General features: G+C 39.9%; 3 protein-coding genes across 3 annotated transcripts; 1 reads left to right on the forward strand and 2 right to left on the reverse strand.

Moving 5' to 3' along the window:
* Positions 1 to 879: 879 nt before the first annotated feature.
* On the forward strand, positions 880 to 7,767 carry LOC116260327 (shaggy-related protein kinase eta). Its single transcript, XM_031638571.2, has 12 exons — positions 880 to 1,104; positions 2,522 to 2,620; positions 3,449 to 3,508; positions 3,583 to 3,855; positions 3,933 to 4,007; positions 4,127 to 4,183; positions 5,003 to 5,143; positions 5,232 to 5,282; positions 5,355 to 5,450; positions 5,594 to 5,677; positions 6,179 to 6,280; positions 7,173 to 7,767. The coding sequence occupies exons 1-12, from the start codon at positions 1,024 to 1,026 to the stop codon at positions 7,266 to 7,268; spliced, it is 1,215 nt and encodes a 404-aa protein (XP_031494431.1). The 5' UTR covers positions 880 to 1,023; the 3' UTR covers positions 7,269 to 7,767.
* A 6,624-nt stretch (positions 7,768 to 14,391) lies between these two features.
* On the reverse strand, positions 14,392 to 15,578 carry LOC126410350 (uncharacterized). The gene is made up of 2 exons (XM_050079405.1): positions 15,225 to 15,578; positions 14,392 to 14,538 (listed from the first exon to the last, which is right to left on the reverse strand). The coding sequence occupies exons 1-2, from the start codon at positions 15,576 to 15,578 to the stop codon at positions 14,392 to 14,394; spliced, it is 501 nt and encodes a 166-aa protein (XP_049935362.1).
* Positions 15,579 to 16,507: 929 nt separating this feature from the next.
* On the reverse strand, positions 16,508 to 17,576 carry LOC116259801 (enoyl-CoA delta isomerase 2, peroxisomal-like). The gene has a single exon (XM_031637724.2). The coding sequence runs from the start codon at positions 17,501 to 17,503 to the stop codon at positions 16,775 to 16,777; it is 729 nt and encodes a 242-aa protein (XP_031493584.1). The 5' UTR covers positions 17,504 to 17,576; the 3' UTR covers positions 16,508 to 16,774.
* Between the last annotated feature and the right edge of the window lie 821 nt (positions 17,577 to 18,397).

Below are 18,397 nucleotides of genomic sequence, written 5' to 3' on the forward strand. Positions count from 1 at the left end.
AAATTGGGTTTATTTTCTTTATTAATACTCTTGAAAACCTCAGAGGGTTTCCAAATTTTGTTAAACCGGAGTGGATATAAAGAATTTTTATTAAACAAAAGGGATTATGAAGAATTTTTGTTTGAAATACAATAAAAATTCACATTAAGCAATTGACAATAATAAAGGCTTGTCAATAAAATGACGTCACGCAAATGGTGCATCCTGTAGCCATCATGGAATACACCATTTGTAATGGTTTTTAGCATCATAAAAAATATATATATATCTTGCCAAAGAAGTTGGTTGTTTGATTTAGGTCCTCTGTCTCTCACTCTTTATATATATATATATATATAAACATCGTTTTTGCGATAAAAACGTCGTTTCTGTAAACATCACGAACCGCACGATAAAAACGTCGTTTCTGTAAACATCACGAACCTTTGCTACTTATAAATGGCAGCTAACGCTTAATGTGATGGATGTTTTTCAATTTTTAATTTCCATGTCATGGATGTTTTCTAATATTTAACTTTTTGAGTCATTCGGTGACATTACACACACAAATATATATATATATATATATATTTTCCTTTTCACCTGAAGTGTTGGATCGGCCACTCCACTTTGGCCGTCGGACTTTTCCACAACACTCTCGTGTCAGCGCTCTTTGCGGCAATGAACGGCTTGTTCTTGGGAAGAGTGTTGGGAGGGTTCGTGGCCCCCCCCAGTGGTACACTTGTTAATAGACGAACTTCTGCGGGCTAGACATGGCAACTTGGCCTTCAGCATGCTTTCCGTGAATAATCCGTAAATGCTAGGGGCCTGTCTGCAACGGATGGTGATGAAAATGGTAGAAAAACGAAGGGAGAAGAGGGGAGGATGGTGGTGGTGGCGATATAATCCATGATTTCCTGCTGAGTAGAGCTGAGAGGGGAAGGGGAAGGAAAACGGGGAAGGGGAAGAAGGGAAAGGGGAAGAACGGGGAACGGTGGGGGGTGCCACTCATCTCTCTGTCCGCCCGCCTCTGGGGCTCACCAGATGGCGTCGCTGCCTCCTCCTCCTCCTTCGGATGAGGCCTTGAGGGCGGCGCCCGCCCATTCGGATATGGCCGTCGACAAAGTATGTGCTTTCTCTCTCTCTCTTTCTCTCTCTCTCTCTCTCTGTGTGTTGCATTTTTCGGACGGGTTGGATGTTTTCCTGTGGCGTTTCTCCGATGAGATTTCTCTTCGACCCGGGTCGGTGTGGTTGTTTGACGCGACGGGTGTAGATCCTGGGCTTCTGGGAATGCCGGTTTGTGTCGAGGTCAGGTTTTGTGTCTCGGGGCTTTTGTTGTTGTTTTTTTTTTTTTTTTTTTTCACTTCTAGGGAGATCGGGTGTGTTTTTCTAGCGAGATTAGGTTCGTTGCTGGGTATTTGAATGTCTCTAGGGTGATCTTGCCGGTTTGCGGCCTGTTCGTTCGGTATTCATCTTGTCCTCCTGTCGATCTACGCTGTTTTCTTGCTTCTGCTCTAGATACTCACCTTTTTATGGTAATCGTTCTCGTCGTTTTCCCTGGGCTGTAGTCGGTTTCTCGTTTTTGACGGCGGTTTCGTTGACACCGCTTAGCGTTTTGTGTTTCTTCGACTAATTGGCCGTTTGTTGGCTAAGATTTTGCTTTTCTGTCTAGAGATCTCTTTTTCTTCTGAAAATGTCCGTGATCTTCTGCTTCAGTGGGCGGTTTTTCGTTCTGCATGTCAGTGGTGTTCAATTCTTCACTTGAAATATCCGCTTTTTCTTGGGTCTCCTAGGGAACTGTTGTGTGGAATTAGGTCCTTTAGTAGTCAATCCACTAGATCTGGGCCTTTGTCTTCATAATTTCTTAGATCCTAGCTGCGGCTACGTTCACTGGCTGGAGCACAGCAACTCGATGCGTTTCCCTTGTGACGACTTACTTACGCCTAGTTCTTGCGAGCAGCTGCAGGTTACGGCTGATGCTTCAACTTCAGTGCATTCCAACTTCTTCCTTTTGTGTCACTTCTTCTTTTTGTTTGAGTGATGCGTGAGTGTTTGGGTTTCTTTATCTTTTCTAGTTCCGTTTCTCTTTTTCTCTTCTTCGTTTGTTCGTAAGGAATGTGGCTGAGACGGATCGGTATTCTTTTTTAATTTTATTTTCTTGTAAAGAGTTTGTCTGTGAATTTTATCTTTTTTTTTTTTCCTTTTTTATGGGGAGGAAGGGGAAGGGTCGGGTGGTCCCTTTTGGACCATGTTCATCCTGTTGCTGCTAAGAGTTACAAGTCACTCGAATTTGGTCTCCATGCGACTGTTTGATTTTGGTCGTGTTGGGTGTGTTTATGCTACTTAATCTCGAGCATAGGTTTGCTGTGTCATTGTTTTCTAAGAGGGTTTCTGTGTTAAAAACTAAAAAAATATCTATCATTTGATTAGGTGTTTTAGTTTGGCAATCTTTTCCTTATTCTCCTTTCTGTCTTCAATGACTTCTGACTTCTAATATGTTCTTCTTTCCTTTTCCTGATTAAATATTTCTCCTGGACCACAGGACTTATCTGCCTCTGTGTCTGTTGTGGAGGGGAATGATGCAGTGACTGGTCATATCATTTCTACAACTATCGGAGGCAAAAATGGTGAAATGAAACGGGTAAGTGTTGGTGGTTCCTCTCCCAGTCTGCTTTTCTTTTCTCTGTTTGTTTATTTTTAGGTGATAGGTAATAGCTGGAAATTGAATGGCAAACTTGAGTGAGTAGCATGGTATAATCTTGAATGTTGTAGTTTATGAGAGGTATTTCTAAGATTCCTTATGGTGATGGAGGTGGTCCTCGTAAAAAGTGAAACTTGAAGATGCTGATTGTTGAATCTTGTAGATGATTTTTCTTTCTGCATGAATGCTAAAGTTAGATAATTATCTCATGATGGCTGGTGTTTATCATTTTGACATCGTTAGCACCTGTTCAGAGTAATGGATGCAAGCTCTCTTGGCATTACTCCTTGTAAGCTTGTTGGACAGGTGGACTCAAGGGTTACTGACCTGTGACTGTGGCAGAGATAGCTTCTCTTGTTCTAACCAAATATTTAGTCATTGTCATGTCAGTCTGTGTTTCTATGCCTTCGCATGATTTCAGCATAAAAGCTGCTAACTGGTAACTATTTGCATTTATTAATTGACAGTGTTTAGGCTTCCTAAATTTCATTTTCCTATAAGGTTAACCCTCAGTAATGTTCTTAAGCTGTCTGGATCATATTTGTTGCATGTTTAAACCTTAAGATTGATAGATACTTAAAATTCATATTTTTCAAGTTTTGTTACTTGTACTGCCTCTTTGACATGCATCCTGGTGCCTAAGTATTAGAATTAGAATAAGTAAACGCACATAATTCATTTTTTTTCTTTTGTGTTCAATAAATGATACTGTTCTTGTATTCTGGAAATGCTATGGCATGTTAACTTGTTTGGTTCTTATATCTCCAGACTATCAGTTATATGGCAGAACGTATAGTTGGAAATGGATCTTTTGGAATTGTCTTTCAGGTATTGAAAAAATGAGTGTCTGGTTCTAAGATTTGTAAAACATTTACGTTAGCCTGACACGACAACTTCTCCAGGCAAAATGCTTGGAAACTGGGGAGACAGTAGCTATAAAGAAGGTCTTGCAAGATCGGCGATACAAGAATCGTGAGTTACAGCTAATGCGGTCAATGGATCATCCTAATGTTGTTTCTTTGAAGCATTGTTTCTTCTCTACAACAAGCAATAATGAGCTATTTCTAAATCTCGTTATGGAATACGTCCCTGAAACTCTCTACCGAGTCCTTCGGCATTATGCCAACATGAACCAAAGAATGCCGCTTATATATGTGAAGCTTTACACGTATCAGGTGCGTTAACTTGCACTTTAGTTCATATGGCAGCATGTTGAATCTTGTTTTGTTGACTAACCATTGTATGTCCCCAGATTTTTAGGGCACTGGCATACATACACAATGGTGCTGGGGTTTGTCATAGGGATGTCAAGCCTCAAAATCTCCTGGTTTGTAATCTTGGGATCCTGTTTATGTTTCTTCATTTGAACCTAGTGAAGTAAGTGGTCATTTTGTTCTTTCTTGCTTTCCTCATTTCCCTACTTCTGCTACCTTGAATTATCTGCAGGTTGATCCTCTAACACACCAGGTCAAGCTTTGTGATTTTGGAAGTGCTAAAGTTCTGGTAATTTGTCCCTTCTTTTCTATTCTTTTTCTTCCTGCTGTAATCTGTTATATTGGCATGTTCTACTTTGTTTCAATGCTTTCATGCATAGTTGGCCCTCTAACATCTCTGTTGAGGGATTAGGAATGAAAACACTAAGAAAATGGTAGGTTTCTGTGTCACATTCAGAGGTAGGGTCCTCATCCAGTTATGCATTTGTGTATGCTATATACCTTACTTTGCATACCTTTACCCCTTCATGTGCATTAACCAAACAGTGCATTTTATATATGTGTTGGATGCCTATTTAAGCTGGTAGCTTATAAAATGCCTATATTTTCCTATCAAACGCCTACGTCTTCTATGTTGGGGACAAATTACAAGCAAGACGAACTACAAGATTTTTTATGTTTATGTTTCATTTTCCGTTTTATAATTTTATTCTCTTGCAGTATGGAGTACGTACCATTATATATCGTGCTCTTCCTGAAAATTTTCATATGGGTGCCCTTAATTGTTATTAGTTTCCAATTAGGAATTGCCTAAATCAAAATTCAATCTTCAGATGGTTATCAAACATTTCTGCAATTGTGCAATGGACACTTTTCTGGAGATGTTTGAAGTTCAAGGGGTTTCTGGAGATTTTTGAAGTTCAAGGGGTGCCTATGCCTCATCAGTCTCCTGATGTTATAATTTTCCTGCATGTACTATTACACTTTTGCTCTTTGTTTTGATGCCTGAAGCCTTCATATATTGTTGTAAAGTTTCTACTTCTCATCTCATGGTTCACATTGTTGAAGAAGTTGCTCATTAGCCATGGTTCTTAATGATGCATATCAGATAAGAGGTGAATCTAACATCTCATACATTTGTTCGCGTTACTACCGGGCTCCAGAACTCATATTTGGGGCTACAGAATACACCACCTCAATTGATATATGGTCTGCAGGATGTGTTTTAGCTGAATTGCTTCTTGGACAGGTTAGGCTATACACTATCTGTTCTTCCTCCTGATTAGATGTTTATATGCATATTTGAGGATCTTTATCTAAATTGTCTGTCTGTTTAGCCACTCTTTCCTGGAGAAAACGCAGTTGACCAGCTTGTTGAGATCATTAAGGTAGTTTTAAAAAATTTGTTTGCTTCTTTTCTGAACCTTGTAAGCCTGTCTCAGTCATGAGAACTTGTTCAGGTGCTTGGCACACCAACTCGTGAGGAAATTAGGTGCATGAATCCTAACTACACAGAGTTCCGATTTCCACAGATAAAAGCACACCCTTGGCACAAGGTATGGTTATGAGGTTATCCTTTCCATGACCCTGCTTCTCAATAGGTTTGTGTGAAAGCATAATCATCCTTAATGTATAGAACAAATTGAGCAAATAAGTCATGGACTCATGGTATTTTTTTTCCTTTTCACAAATGGATTAGATCTTCCACAAACGGATGCCACCAGAGGCAATAGATCTTACTTCACGTCTGCTTCAGTACTCCCCCAATCTTCGATGCACTGCTGTAAGTTTATCTATTTTTGCATCTGTTACTTTGATTAGTTTGGGTCTCAATCTGTCTGATGAATAACCTGCTCCCTGTTTACTTCTATTTTCTGTAGCTATTGAGTTACTCCATAACGTATTGTTAGCTTTTGAGTTGCTCCTTAATGTATTGTTGAAACTTGAAACTAAAATTGGGTAGCTCATGTCTGATGTGTTGAACAAAATTGGTTGTCAAATGTAGAAGAGTTATCAAATGTAGCCTAATAAATGTAGACAAACTGGTGCATGATCTTGCTTGGCATGGCTTCTTGTTTGTCATTTCCTTTCATTCCTTGAATTTGATATTCAGTTTTTCCTTAATCTTGAGCTGTTGAATGATGAATGTGCTCAAGTCTTGTTCATTACTCTTTTCCTGCTGGTCCATATGTGGTTCAGGCATTAATGGTGTTCAACATTTTTGTCTCTGCTAGTACATTGGATTCTTTTTTATGTAATTGACCTTTGACTTACTCTTTTGCAGCTAGAAGCATGTGCCCACCCCTTCTTTGATGAACTTCGAGAGCCAAATGCTCGCTTGCCAAATGGTCGTCCTTTACCTCCATTATTTAACTTCAAGCAGGAGGTTTGTTCGGTGTCTTTGAACCTTGTTAGATTTTTCGCTTTTTCTGTTTAGTTCTTGGTTTTAGTGTCTTTCAGTTGGTCTTGCATACTTGTTCTTTAGTTCTCTTTTCATTATGTTTTTGTTTGAGGAAGTTACTTTTATGAGTTTTTTATCTGAAATTCTGTGAAATTCCCTTGGTATTCCTAATTTTTTAAAGAAAAATGGATTGATTCCTTAATTTGAAAATGCTAGTTGCTTTTCACTTGTTCTTCTTTTCAAATTATGGTGTTGTGACAGAAAACATGAGCTTGGAGTGTCACTAAGAGGTTGAGATACAGGATGTTGTTGTCTTCTGCAATGCTGTTTAATTTCAGCCTTATGTAACCTTAAGCTGGTTATATATGATGTCTAGCAGCATTTCACCTTATTTCTAGAAGCAGCCTAGAGAGCATGGTAGCTTTTAGTGATATATTATTTTTTTGTTATTTAATTTTGTTTTAATATTTTTAGCACATTTATCTGGTGTGTTTGAAGAATGGAGTTTGCTACATGAAGATGCTGATGGTCATGAGACATTCATATGACGTTGCATTGGATTCTTTACTCTTTGATTGACTGCACGTATTAAGACTTTCCAACAACCTCAGAAAAATGTGTTTTTTCAGTTGCTTCCATCTTGAGCAGATAGGAATGTCAAAACAATACTCTGGAAAGTTGTTTTCATAGTGATTCATGTTTGTTCCAAATCAGCTAATTACAACCATCCCTCTCTTTCGCTCGCTTTCTCTAGTATGCATTTAACCAACTAATGTTACACTGCTTCAGCGGTTTTAGTTGGTGACTTGAAACTTTTTGGCTTGGATTTGTCTAATCGTATTCATATTAGCACTGAAATAATGTTTCTTGGTTGCAGTTGAATGGTGCTTTTCAAGAACTCGTGGAAAGGCTTGTTCCTGAGCATGCGAGGAGGCAATCTGGCTTGAATTTTCTGCATCCCACTGGCACATAAGGGATCAGATGCCTACACTGGTTTTTATGTCCGTGGCGGCTGGAAGAGGTTTCCATGTCAATTGCATGTTTGTATCTTAAAGTGCCAGCTTCGTGTGTATGGCAGAGTGTAACCATAGGCAGTGCTTCAGTCTGTAGTAGGTTTGCACGTGCTGCAGATTGGCTGTCATGGTGTGGCCTTTGTATATTGCTCTGTTCAGGGAAAGTTAATCTGAACAGGGAGGAGGTGTATGTAACAATGCGGTCTAAGAGAAAATCATAGCTTTTGGAGTTAAAGAGGATCTGCTTGTCATCTCAGGACCTCTACACGGTGAAATCCGAAACCACGGTTGATCTTTTGTTTTCCCTTCGTTATGACTAAGTAGTAATCTTAATGCAGTCTTCAAACTCGAACTCATTATTTTGTGTATATTTTCCCTAACCGTGATTTTTGAAGCTGAAGAAGCTGAGAAAAGTACGGTTGCTCCTAGTCAATATTCTGTCTTGATTTTCCAAGTCCACCAAGAATTACATACGCTGGAAAGCGATGCAGGTTATTATGTTCTCTTATTTTCATCTGTTCCAATGATTTTGTGCAGGGGCCTCTCTTTTTTTAATATATATTTGTCTGGCTTTCACTCCGTGCATGCAGCAGTTCATGCTCTGTTAGCTTGTAGATTCACTTCTGCAGTGGTTTGACAGGGCCTGTTATGAGTCGTGTACTACTGAAAAATTCTCTGTGATCCACACCTTCTGACCAACCAACGAAAGAGAAACAACGTTTGGCCAACTTGTTTCCAACTTGGACCTTGTCATTGAGTTCCAGCCATTGCTTTTCTGTCCCCTTCTTGATGTGGTCCTGTGGTTTCTATCTGTAGCGTGTCTGGTCCAATCCTGTATTTATCTGATCTTCATCCAAAGACAGCAAGAATTGGCCTGTTTCCAGCCTAGGGACACCGACTTGCTTGCCTGCGTGCCTCATATATCAGGTGGACCCATTGGTTATTCGGTTGGATGCGTGTTGGCTGGGTCTGTGTTGGACCCACTTGCATGTGAAGTGTGTGTGGATGTCTTGGATGCATCACGTTCTATGGTGGTTGGGGCGCCTGTCAACATTCTTTTTAAATTTTTTTATTTTCTCCATCTTGATGAGGCATGTTCGGTGGTCTATTGCCAATGATAGCTTATAGTAATAAATGGTACCCGATGTGCCGGGTCTTTTTCTGTATTTCAGGGCATGTTTTTACGAGCGACAATTGTAAATTCATCATGATAAAAAAAAAGAAAAGAAAAAAGTGATGTGTGTATCTGTTGCTTTCCTTGGTGAGTTATGGATTTCGAAAGTAGCATTCCAAGTAATTTCGGCAAGTAAATTACTCGTCTTTAATTTATGGATCTCTCGTCATTTTTTTCGTATTATTTGATCCAGGAATTGACTCCGGATTGTCATGAACGCCCTTTTGGTGCTGAACTCTTGTCCACCTTGAACTTGAAAACTCTAAGCTGAATTTCCTAGCCGGTTGGATTAAACTCTTGTTGGCAATTGGTAGGTACAATAGTAGATCCAACAGTCTGTGCAAGAACAAAAAACCTTGATCTCATCTTTGCTTAGCTTGTTTGTTTCAAACTATCGTAAAAAATTATTATCTTGCCAGAAAAGCGGTTATTTCTTTGGTTGGACGAAAGAAATATCCCAAAAATGACTTTTGGAAGGGATCATTACTAAAGACACTTAAATTTGTTCCCGTATTCCTTTTGATGGCAAAGTGGCGTTCCATCTGACCTCAATTTCACTTTCTTCGCCAAATTTACGTCTTATGCACTTAACCATCTCTCATAAAAATTTTTTTTTTCCCTCACGGTGAAATGATAGAAGCTTTTGAAGGCTGCGCTGCATATGCCTCACAAAAATTTCGTGCATATGATTATAGCCATTCGCTCGTAGCTCCTGAGGCAATGTTGAAGGTCTAGATTTTCCAAAGTTGTATTTTATTGTCATTGGTCCAAGTTCCCCTTTCAGGTACCTCTAACCTACATAAGAATGGCCCGAGAAAATCCTAACAAACTAAAAGTAAAACTTCGTAGGGTGTTTTTACCTTTGCTTTATTCCTATTGTGGACTTTATTTCTCTCAGACTTCGTTATTGCTAATCTTGGTGCCTGCCATAAGCAAGCATCAAAGCCAAAAACTGCAACAAGAAAAAGCTGCAAAAAGTGCTCGTACATTGGACAAGGTAATAGCTTAATTCTTAAAGTTGGTAAAGTGATGATAAAAGATAGGTGGAAAAAGGAAAGACGTGACAACATTTTTTGGTCTTTCTCTTTCCAATGGAAAAGTTATAAAGAAAAGAGAGATGGGTTGCTTCAAGGGTTACGTCAGGCTAGGGGCCTGTGAAAAGTTAGGCATCTAAGTCCAATTCCCATGGATGCTCTACCTCTTAGTCTTAGTCTTAAATGGTGGGACATGGTACTTAAGTTGAAAGGTGCTTCGTTGTCATTGCTGATGTCTATATAACTCAAGATTCCAAAAGCAAAGGGAATTCGGAGTGTTTTTTTTTTTTTTTCTGAGGTGGGGTTGGTGGTGAGGTGGTGGTGGAAGCGAGGAAGGATTTCAGGTATCTTTTCCTTAGTGGTGGGTTGTTAACCTCTTGCTCACCTGGAAAGAGGGATGAGTCATTTTTTGATAGAATCAGATAATTGACTTATTCATCCACACTTTTAAGGGGAAGAGTAAAAGCAATGTTTTTGGAGAGAAAAGGACCTTGAGCAGACCCTTGTAAAACCCTTGAGATGAAGATAAACGTCCAACATGTAAGACTTGTGGTCAATAGCATAATACAATATTTGATCCCTTTTCCTATCCTTAACTTTGGAAGGATCTCCTTTCGTGCTTTTGTACAATTTCTCATATTAACCATGACTTGTGCGCTGCCTCCGGTGCTTGAAAAAGATTTTCCTATTTTCATGTAAAAAGTTGGTGACTTGTGCTTAGGGCCATACGTTAATGAAAACAACTCAAATTACAAGGGTTTCAAAAGAAAAACATAAGGTTGTGTTTGTTAGCCTCAGATCTTAGAACAAAGGCTGCATCAAAAGGTGTATTATGGGAGATCCTCAGTTTAAACAAACAGGGAATCTTAATAGCATGAATTTTAAATCTATGTTACATGTTAAAAACCATGAATTTAAGGTTGGATTTGGTGTTTGGGGGGGGGGGGGGGTAGGTGGTGGGGGTTCTGATCTTAAATTTATTGATCTGAGATCCTAGGATCTCAAATCATCGTGGATTTCAGATCCCCTGTGAAACAAATACAACTTAAAGGACTCATGCATTTGGATCCTTTTTTTTTTTAATTTCTATTTACATTAAAATTTGAACTTGAACTTGGATCTTTCTAAAGGTTAAAGTTTTTCTAGGGCTTCTCTAACTTGATTTAAATTTTAAGTGGTTGTTAGACGTTGTATGGAAGGTTGATGATTGTCAGGAGAAACTGAATTAATTTTCTTCACAAGTCTGCCCTTTTATTATTCGTTTGTCGTTCCACATGGCCTAAGAGGGGGCAGATAGCTAGCTTTTCTCGTGAAGATGATTAAACTTATCTTGATTCGTTAACCGTTTCATTAGTTGCCTCCGTCATCATCCAAGGGAAGCTTCTTGTATCTGCGTGAAATCTTCACTTTGAAACATCTACTATTAACTGAAACAAAGCCTTTGTCTGCCGAGGCTGGACTGTTGAAGTTTCTGTTATGTCAACAACTGTTGCTGTAAAAAGCCAAGATTTCAGCTTGAGCTTCTCCTTTGAACTAATTCCAGAAAATAACTGTGATATTTTGACTGCGTTAGCTTGCCTTAACTTCAATTTTGGTTTTGGCAACACCATGAGTTGGGAATTATGTACCAGCAAAAGTTACAATAACCCTTACCTCAATACCTACGTGTAGATGATGATATTAATTACTACTTTTCTTAACCTTCATCATCCCTGCTTGTGCCGTTTCCCTTGTTCAAATGATCTTTTCACATTCCTCTACCTTCTATCTCTATGCCCTTAGAACAAATGTGCTTCACTGTTCTCTTTATATTTATATTTGTGTGAGTAATGACCTGCAAATTCTGATTGTTGTTCAATCTTCACTTTTGGAGAATGTTGCATGTACACACTCGTCAACTATGATCTAAAGAATTTTTTACAATTCAACTCTCCCTTAGCACAGATCTTTGGGTTATGAAAAGGTTTACAAGTATTATCATATTTATCTCCAGCTGCACTCTGTGCAGTATTTCTACTTCTTGCAGGTAGATTGTTGTTTCTAGTACCACTGCCAGCTTTCTCTTTTGTAATACAATCATTAGCCTTCTCATGGTTTTCTTCTAGGCTATCAATACTGGGTTTGTTGTTGTATTCAACTAATTGGTCTCCAGATATCCGGTTAACACCCCTTTTTGAGCTCCCATATTGAAGATAAGGTTGACGTTACCCCATGCAAAGAAAATGAGTTTGCAATAGAGGTTTAGTCAAGCTTCTCCCTTGACAAGATTCTCATGAACAAGATGTAGACATATATTTGACACATAGGGACTTTTTGGCACTAGTAACAGATTGATACTATCCAATGAATCTATTCTAGAAATTGAAGCAGCATTATGGAAAACTATATTACATGGTTTCAGAATCTGCACTAAATTTTGGGGCAAATTTACTAGATAATAACAATCTGTTGTTGGCACTAAACGACCTCATAGTTCTCTTTTTGTCAAGCTTCTCATGAACAAGATGTATGTCTCAATGTGTTCATAAGGATTATGATGAACTGGTTGGATGGCCAAACATGAAGTTACACCATAATAATTGGGTTTTTCTACTTTACCCTTCATGATGAACTATTTCAAAACTTATTGAACCTACATCACTTTAGCTATGGCAATATCTGACAAGAGCTAAGTCACATAGGTACAGGACAGGTTCTGGGGTGAGTATGAAGAAATGAGTACTGGTATGGTGAATTGAGAAAATTTGGGTACGTGGGTACCACGATTTTAGAAAAGTTTGAGTGAACAACATATATATATACACAAGTGTGTGTGTGTGTGTGTCTATATATATAAGACAAATTTAAAACAAAATCACCCAATAATTTCACCGTTTTTACCATGTTTACCACGTAACGACGAGTGAAAATTTCCTCTGTTCCATGCACCTTGAAACTTTTTTAAGGTTAACTAATGCCTCCTAAGAGATAGATAGTTCAGAATTTTCCTAGAAACTGTTTTCGTACGAGAAATGAAATCAGCACCTTGGAAGGGATACAATTGATCAAATAAATTATAGTGCTGAAAGCAGGTGTCCAGAATTTGACTATAACATTTCCTCGGCCGTCATAGAGATATTGTGTTGCCACTAAACAACTAAATTTTGTTTTGCAGCATATACGCATGTTTAATGCTAATCCCAATTTGAGCAAAATATATCTTTAAAGCGTGAAAATCACCTCAATCAAACTTGGAGTCTTGCATTTCTTACTTATTTGAAATTGAATTGAGGTTAGGAAGGATCCTTACCTTTCACATAAATAATGAATCAGTAAGATCAGAAGTATCTCAAAAGAGATAACCATACATCAAAATCAGCATACATATAAGGATTGGTCCTTGGTCTCAAAAGAGATAACCACATCAAAATCAGCATACATATAAGGATTGGTCCTTAGTCGGGGTTCATACTTCCATTAAGCATTATCTTACAAGCTGGCAAAGGTTTTGAAACATCCTGATTACAGTGACATGAAACGTGAAGAATTTTACTAAGGGAAAACAGAGGAGGCTCTACATTGAATTAGGGAGAGATCAGAAATGATTACCTCTTCCTTCAAGAAGGCGCATGACCAACTATAGAAAATTCAGATATAATTACGTTCTTTATCCATGATAGTTCTTTTGGCATTTTTGCAATCAACTAGAAAATGATAGCCAACTTCATTTCTTACTGAAGAACCAATTCTCCACTAATAATCTTACTGGTAATCGCTCTCTTCCTTTTTCATTACTCTTATTGTTGATATCAGTTTTATTGTCCTCCTGAACCATAGCAGCTCAAAAAACTGACAAATTGTAAACATACGACTTCAATTTTTTTGAATGAAACAGAAAGATAAAACTCTTGATTTTCTGAAAGAGAAGTTCTAGTCACGATTTTCCTTTTAAAACCCGAACTTGAGATATTGCACAGCGACAGAACGGGGCATGGTTTTACTGTTCACTAATCGCCATGTATACGATTTACTCGTCCAAAACATGTTTAGAGACTCTCACCAAACTAGGGGTCTGATGCACTTTGCAAAGTGAAAATTGCAGACTACAGAACGAATTTCAACACCTACTCCCAGACACTATTGTCAATTAATATTTGCAACGCCTTACTGCCAAAAAGAGTATTCGCAATTTTGCAAGCCTTGTATGCGTTATTCCTGATTCTATGACAGAAACGTACGATTTTGGTGGATCCGTAGACTATTCACCGATTTCGTTTGATGGCCTGGAAAAATACTATTCACTTAGAAAAAAAATTCAAAATTTCAAAATTTTTCCATTCCAACAAACACAGAAAAAAATTTTCGACCGTTGAGGTCGATTCCGAACATATTTTTCCGGAAAAATATTTCCAGCTGGATAGACGGAAATATTTTTCCGGAAATTTTTTACGGCCCGTTGGGCACTCTCCGCTCTCCCGACCGCCTCTTCCTTCCGTCTCACGCGAGAGCTTCTTCCTCGCTTCCTGGTTTCGTCTGACCTTCCTCGCTTCCTGGTTTCGTCCGACCAGTAGAGCTCCGAGGATGTGGAGTCTCTCCTCGCTACTACATTCTGTCCTCCCGTGCCATGCAGCTGAACGCTGCGGCAGCCCTCGTCCTCTCCACTCTTCCGCTACCATAGCCACCAGGCCTTACACTTATTCCTTCTCTCCGTCAATCGCTCCTGCCATTGTTGGCAGGGCGCGATGCCTCTATGTCAATGCTACGAGGAAGAAGGAAGGAGCCAGAATGCGGACCCACTACGTAGATGTCGAGTTGGGTAATGATGATGATGATGGTTTTGATGATTTTGATGAAGAAGGGGAAAATGAGGATGTTGGTGGTAGTGATGATGGCGAGCTATTGCCATTTGACAAGATGAGGAGTTGGCTGGAGAAAAGGCCCCGGGGGTTCGGCGAAGGGAAGAGGTATGAAACGAGTCTGGAAGGCCAGCTCCTCCAGGAGATTGAACAGAGTCGGAAAGCCCAAGAGGTGAACCTCAACAATCTGAAGAGCAACAAATCGAAATCTGAGTCAATGAAGCAACCCTTGAAGCAGCAGCAGGATGGTATTTTTTTTTTCACCAATTTCTTATAATTTTGCTTTAGAAGGTAGCTTACACTGTCAATTTTTTGTATCATCGTTGGTATGTTTGGTTTTATCGGGTTGGGCTTTTAACTTCTTACCCTTTGCAGTTCATATGGACGTCACTGTACTTCTCATTTGGAAATTTTTGTTTCTGATGACTATTGGAATGTCTACAAGCTTGAATTTGCGGCATCTGCTAGACTGCTACTTGCGTTTTCTCTTTCACCTTGCTGTACATATGCCTATATGGTTCAAGTTCTGGCATTCTTCTGTTACATCTTTCTAGAAACACCGGTAGAACTTATGAGGCCTCAGAGCTGTAACCTGCCAAATCCGGTGGTATGCTCATCTTGTCGTCGGGTGCTTTCCCGGAGCAGATATTTCAATTCAGAGACTTGTCTAAACCATCCATTGAAGCGAAGAAATGCATACGATTCTCTTTTTAAATATGTTTGAACTTTACCAGTGCATGTCCTTGCATACCAATTTGATTTCGTCTGTTTGTTAATGTTCAACGTGGTTCTATATTTTCTGTTTGTAAAATTGTTCCATTTGTTCATTTCTGCATAGAATTTGGGCAACCTGGATGTTTTGATATGACTGACCTTGCGTAAACATTTGTCGTAATCAGCTGTTGTTGATTCTGTTGTATGTAGGTTCCTTGAACTATATTCTGGGCAGACTGTCGTCTTTGGTAAAATGGAGAAACAAATTTCATGTGATGCTTTGAAGCCAGACAGCCTTCCCAAGTCTGGTTCTGGATCAGCACAGAGCAATGTTAGATATAGTCCACGATTAAAGATTGCAGATTTGGACACAAAAGTTAGTGGAAGTGAGTCTACGAATCTTCCCATGGAACCATCATATAGAAGTGAGATTGAAGACCCTGCAGGAACCATAACTCCTGCTGGAAACTCTGATAAGGAGGATATTGATAGCGAGAGTGGAGACGGCATCATCCAATATGTCAACACCAAGGAAACAAAAGAAGATGCAGATCAGAAAGAAGCAAGTGAAAGGCCCAAAACCTGAGAAGGGGTTGAAATCACTGAAGGTCCTTGGTTCTGCAAGCAGGTGCTGTTATGCCATGAACAGATAGCTTTATTTAGGTGCATGTTGAATATGTTTTTCAAGTTCACTACAGAGCATGTTTTTCACAGACATTTTTGTGAAAGTGCAGATTGAAGATCAGGGAAAGAGCTGTTCTAACAGATGTATTCTCAAAGTATGGAGCAAATACTCCTTCATCCATGTAATCACAATGCATCTCTAATGAGATACTGGCTGAAGCCCTAACACCCCGAGGTGGACACGTTCACTACTCCATCTATTAACTATGCTCCAAGGGGGGACAAGAGTTGGTCAGGTAGTATGTCTGTTCCCTACTTCTCGTCTTTAAAATCGTTATAATATCTGCGGTGTTAATTGTTTGTTTTAGACTAAGTTGCAAGCTTGTAAAGCTTGAAACATTCATCTTGCTGCTGGCCCTTGTCCTGTTTAATAGTTCCCTTAGTTGTACCCTATGCTGCAACATTGCTTTTCTTTCCTCTTCTTCATTGACATTGAATAACTAAACCTTGTAAAATTATCTTGTCGACAATAAAAAAGAGACTGCTGATATGCCTTCCAGGCTCAACACTTGTATCATCCATATTTTGCACTTGTTGCTTTCTCTGCAGAAGTTTGTGCCTGCTTTTGGACCGCCTTGTCAAGAAGGTCACAGTTTACACTTTGCAGTTTATTCCAAATGTGGTTCTGTTATGCGGTTGATCTGTACTTCCTATGGTCTTATTTTGCAGATGGATTTTGGTATGGAACTCACAAAACAAAGGAAAGAATTTACAAGTGGAAATCTAGAAATATATTTCTGTACCATCAAACTCAGAAATATAGAATCGGAAATATATTTCTGAGTCATCACACACACACCAAAATTGGAATTGGAAATATTTTTCTCATTTCATTTTTCCATTTCTTATATTTCCAGAAATATATTTCCAGAAATAAGGCCATCAAACGGCCCCTAAATTATTTGCCAAAAATACATGTAGCCATTTCACCGATAAGTATTATTCTTCAGAAAAATCGGCATTACCTTGTGTTCGCAAGAGAGTTTTGTGGCTATAAAGACAAACGGCAACCATTGATCCCATTATCAAAGCCTTGAAGTTGTTTTCTTCGCGATGCCGATCACCAGCCCTAAGCCTCCAGCGAGCTCCGGGAACGCCGCCGTCCGGATTGACGCGTATACCTTCCCGTCCCAACCCCGTCCCGCCAGATCTTCTGCCAGCCGGACCGCCTCCGCCACAGCCTCACCGGAGTCCGCCGCGGCAACCTGAATGATCCTTGCATCCAAGGCCTCTCCGGCGGTGAACCGCCGTGACCGAAGGACGATGTCCCGGAGCACGGCCGGAGACGGCGACTTCGCCCGGATAAGCGCCATCATGTAGTCTACGAACGGAAGCCCGATGTCGAGCTCGCTCATGTAAAGGAATCCTCGGTCCCTCCGCATCACGATGTAGTCGTGGGCGAGCGCCAGCATGAAGGCGCCGGCCGCGGCGTGGCCGGTGATGGCGGCGATCGTCGGCATCGGGAGGGAAACCAGGGAGGCGACGATGGATCGGTGCTTGTCGACCATGAGGTTGAGGCGTTGCTGAAAGGAGGCGGCAGACGACGGCCCCGAACGCGCCCAGGCGAGGTCGAATCCATTGGAGAAGAACTTGCCGGTGCTGGTGGTGACGAGCGCAGAGCCCGAAGAGGATTCCGATCGAATCCGGTCGAGGGCGGATTTGATAGAGTCCAGGACGTCGGGGCTCAGGCGGTGCTCGTCGTCACCACCGAGCGTGAGGATCCAAATCCGGCCGCGCTTCTCCAGAGAACACATCTCTCTCTCTCTCTCTCTCTCTGGGATGAGGGAAGACTTAGACAAGAAAAGAAGCGGAACGATTGTTAGTGTTTTGAGACCATGGTGGTGCATTAATTTCGGTGATGATATGGTCAAAGACTAAAATATTTTTAAATAAAAATTAAAAATAAAAAAGTAAAAAATATTACTCTTTTAACCAATTATCAAAATATCCTTCTCTTATTTATTATTTATTATGCACAGTGCGCACGGTACACGCAACTTTTTTCATTCCATTTCTTGCTATAACATTCGATATTTTCACAATGTCAATGTGTTCTGTAGGGTCCAAATTTTTTTTCAACACTCGAAGAAATTGAACAAGCGCTTCCACACTCAATGAAGTTCAACGATACTCGCACCGCACACAGGAAGAAAACATGCAGCCAAACAGGTATGATACTATCATGCATGAGGGTCTCCACGGTTCACCACATGCACGGTTCCAGCTACTATTGTTATTTTGTCATATATTATCACTCATATTATGGCACAACTTATCCCAACTCTCGCCATCACATTTTTCTAGTGTGTGGCATTGATATCAGGGGCGGAGCTAAGATTTTCTGCAAGGGCGGGCCAAATGGGGACTAGGTTTTGTGAATTGGATTTGGGTAGGGCCAAACTGAACTTATATTCAAAAAATACATTGACACCAAATTTTTTTTCAATTTTTATAGTAGATTTTTTTTTTAATTTGGTTGGGGTGGGGCCATGGCCTAGGTGCCCCCCCCCCTCCCTCCGCCCCTGATTGATCCTCAAGCACTACAGATGGCATGACTCTTGTCCTTTCGTCATCATTTGAAAACAGCAACAAACAATCTCATTCAGTAGCTCAAGAACATGAACATGATGAAGAGAACCAATGTTTGT

The sequence above is a fragment of the Nymphaea colorata genome, chromosome 9 (genome assembly GCF_008831285.2).
Source record: "Nymphaea colorata isolate Beijing-Zhang1983 chromosome 9, ASM883128v2, whole genome shotgun sequence".
Classification (NCBI taxonomy): domain Eukaryota; kingdom Viridiplantae; phylum Streptophyta; class Magnoliopsida; order Nymphaeales; family Nymphaeaceae; genus Nymphaea; species Nymphaea colorata.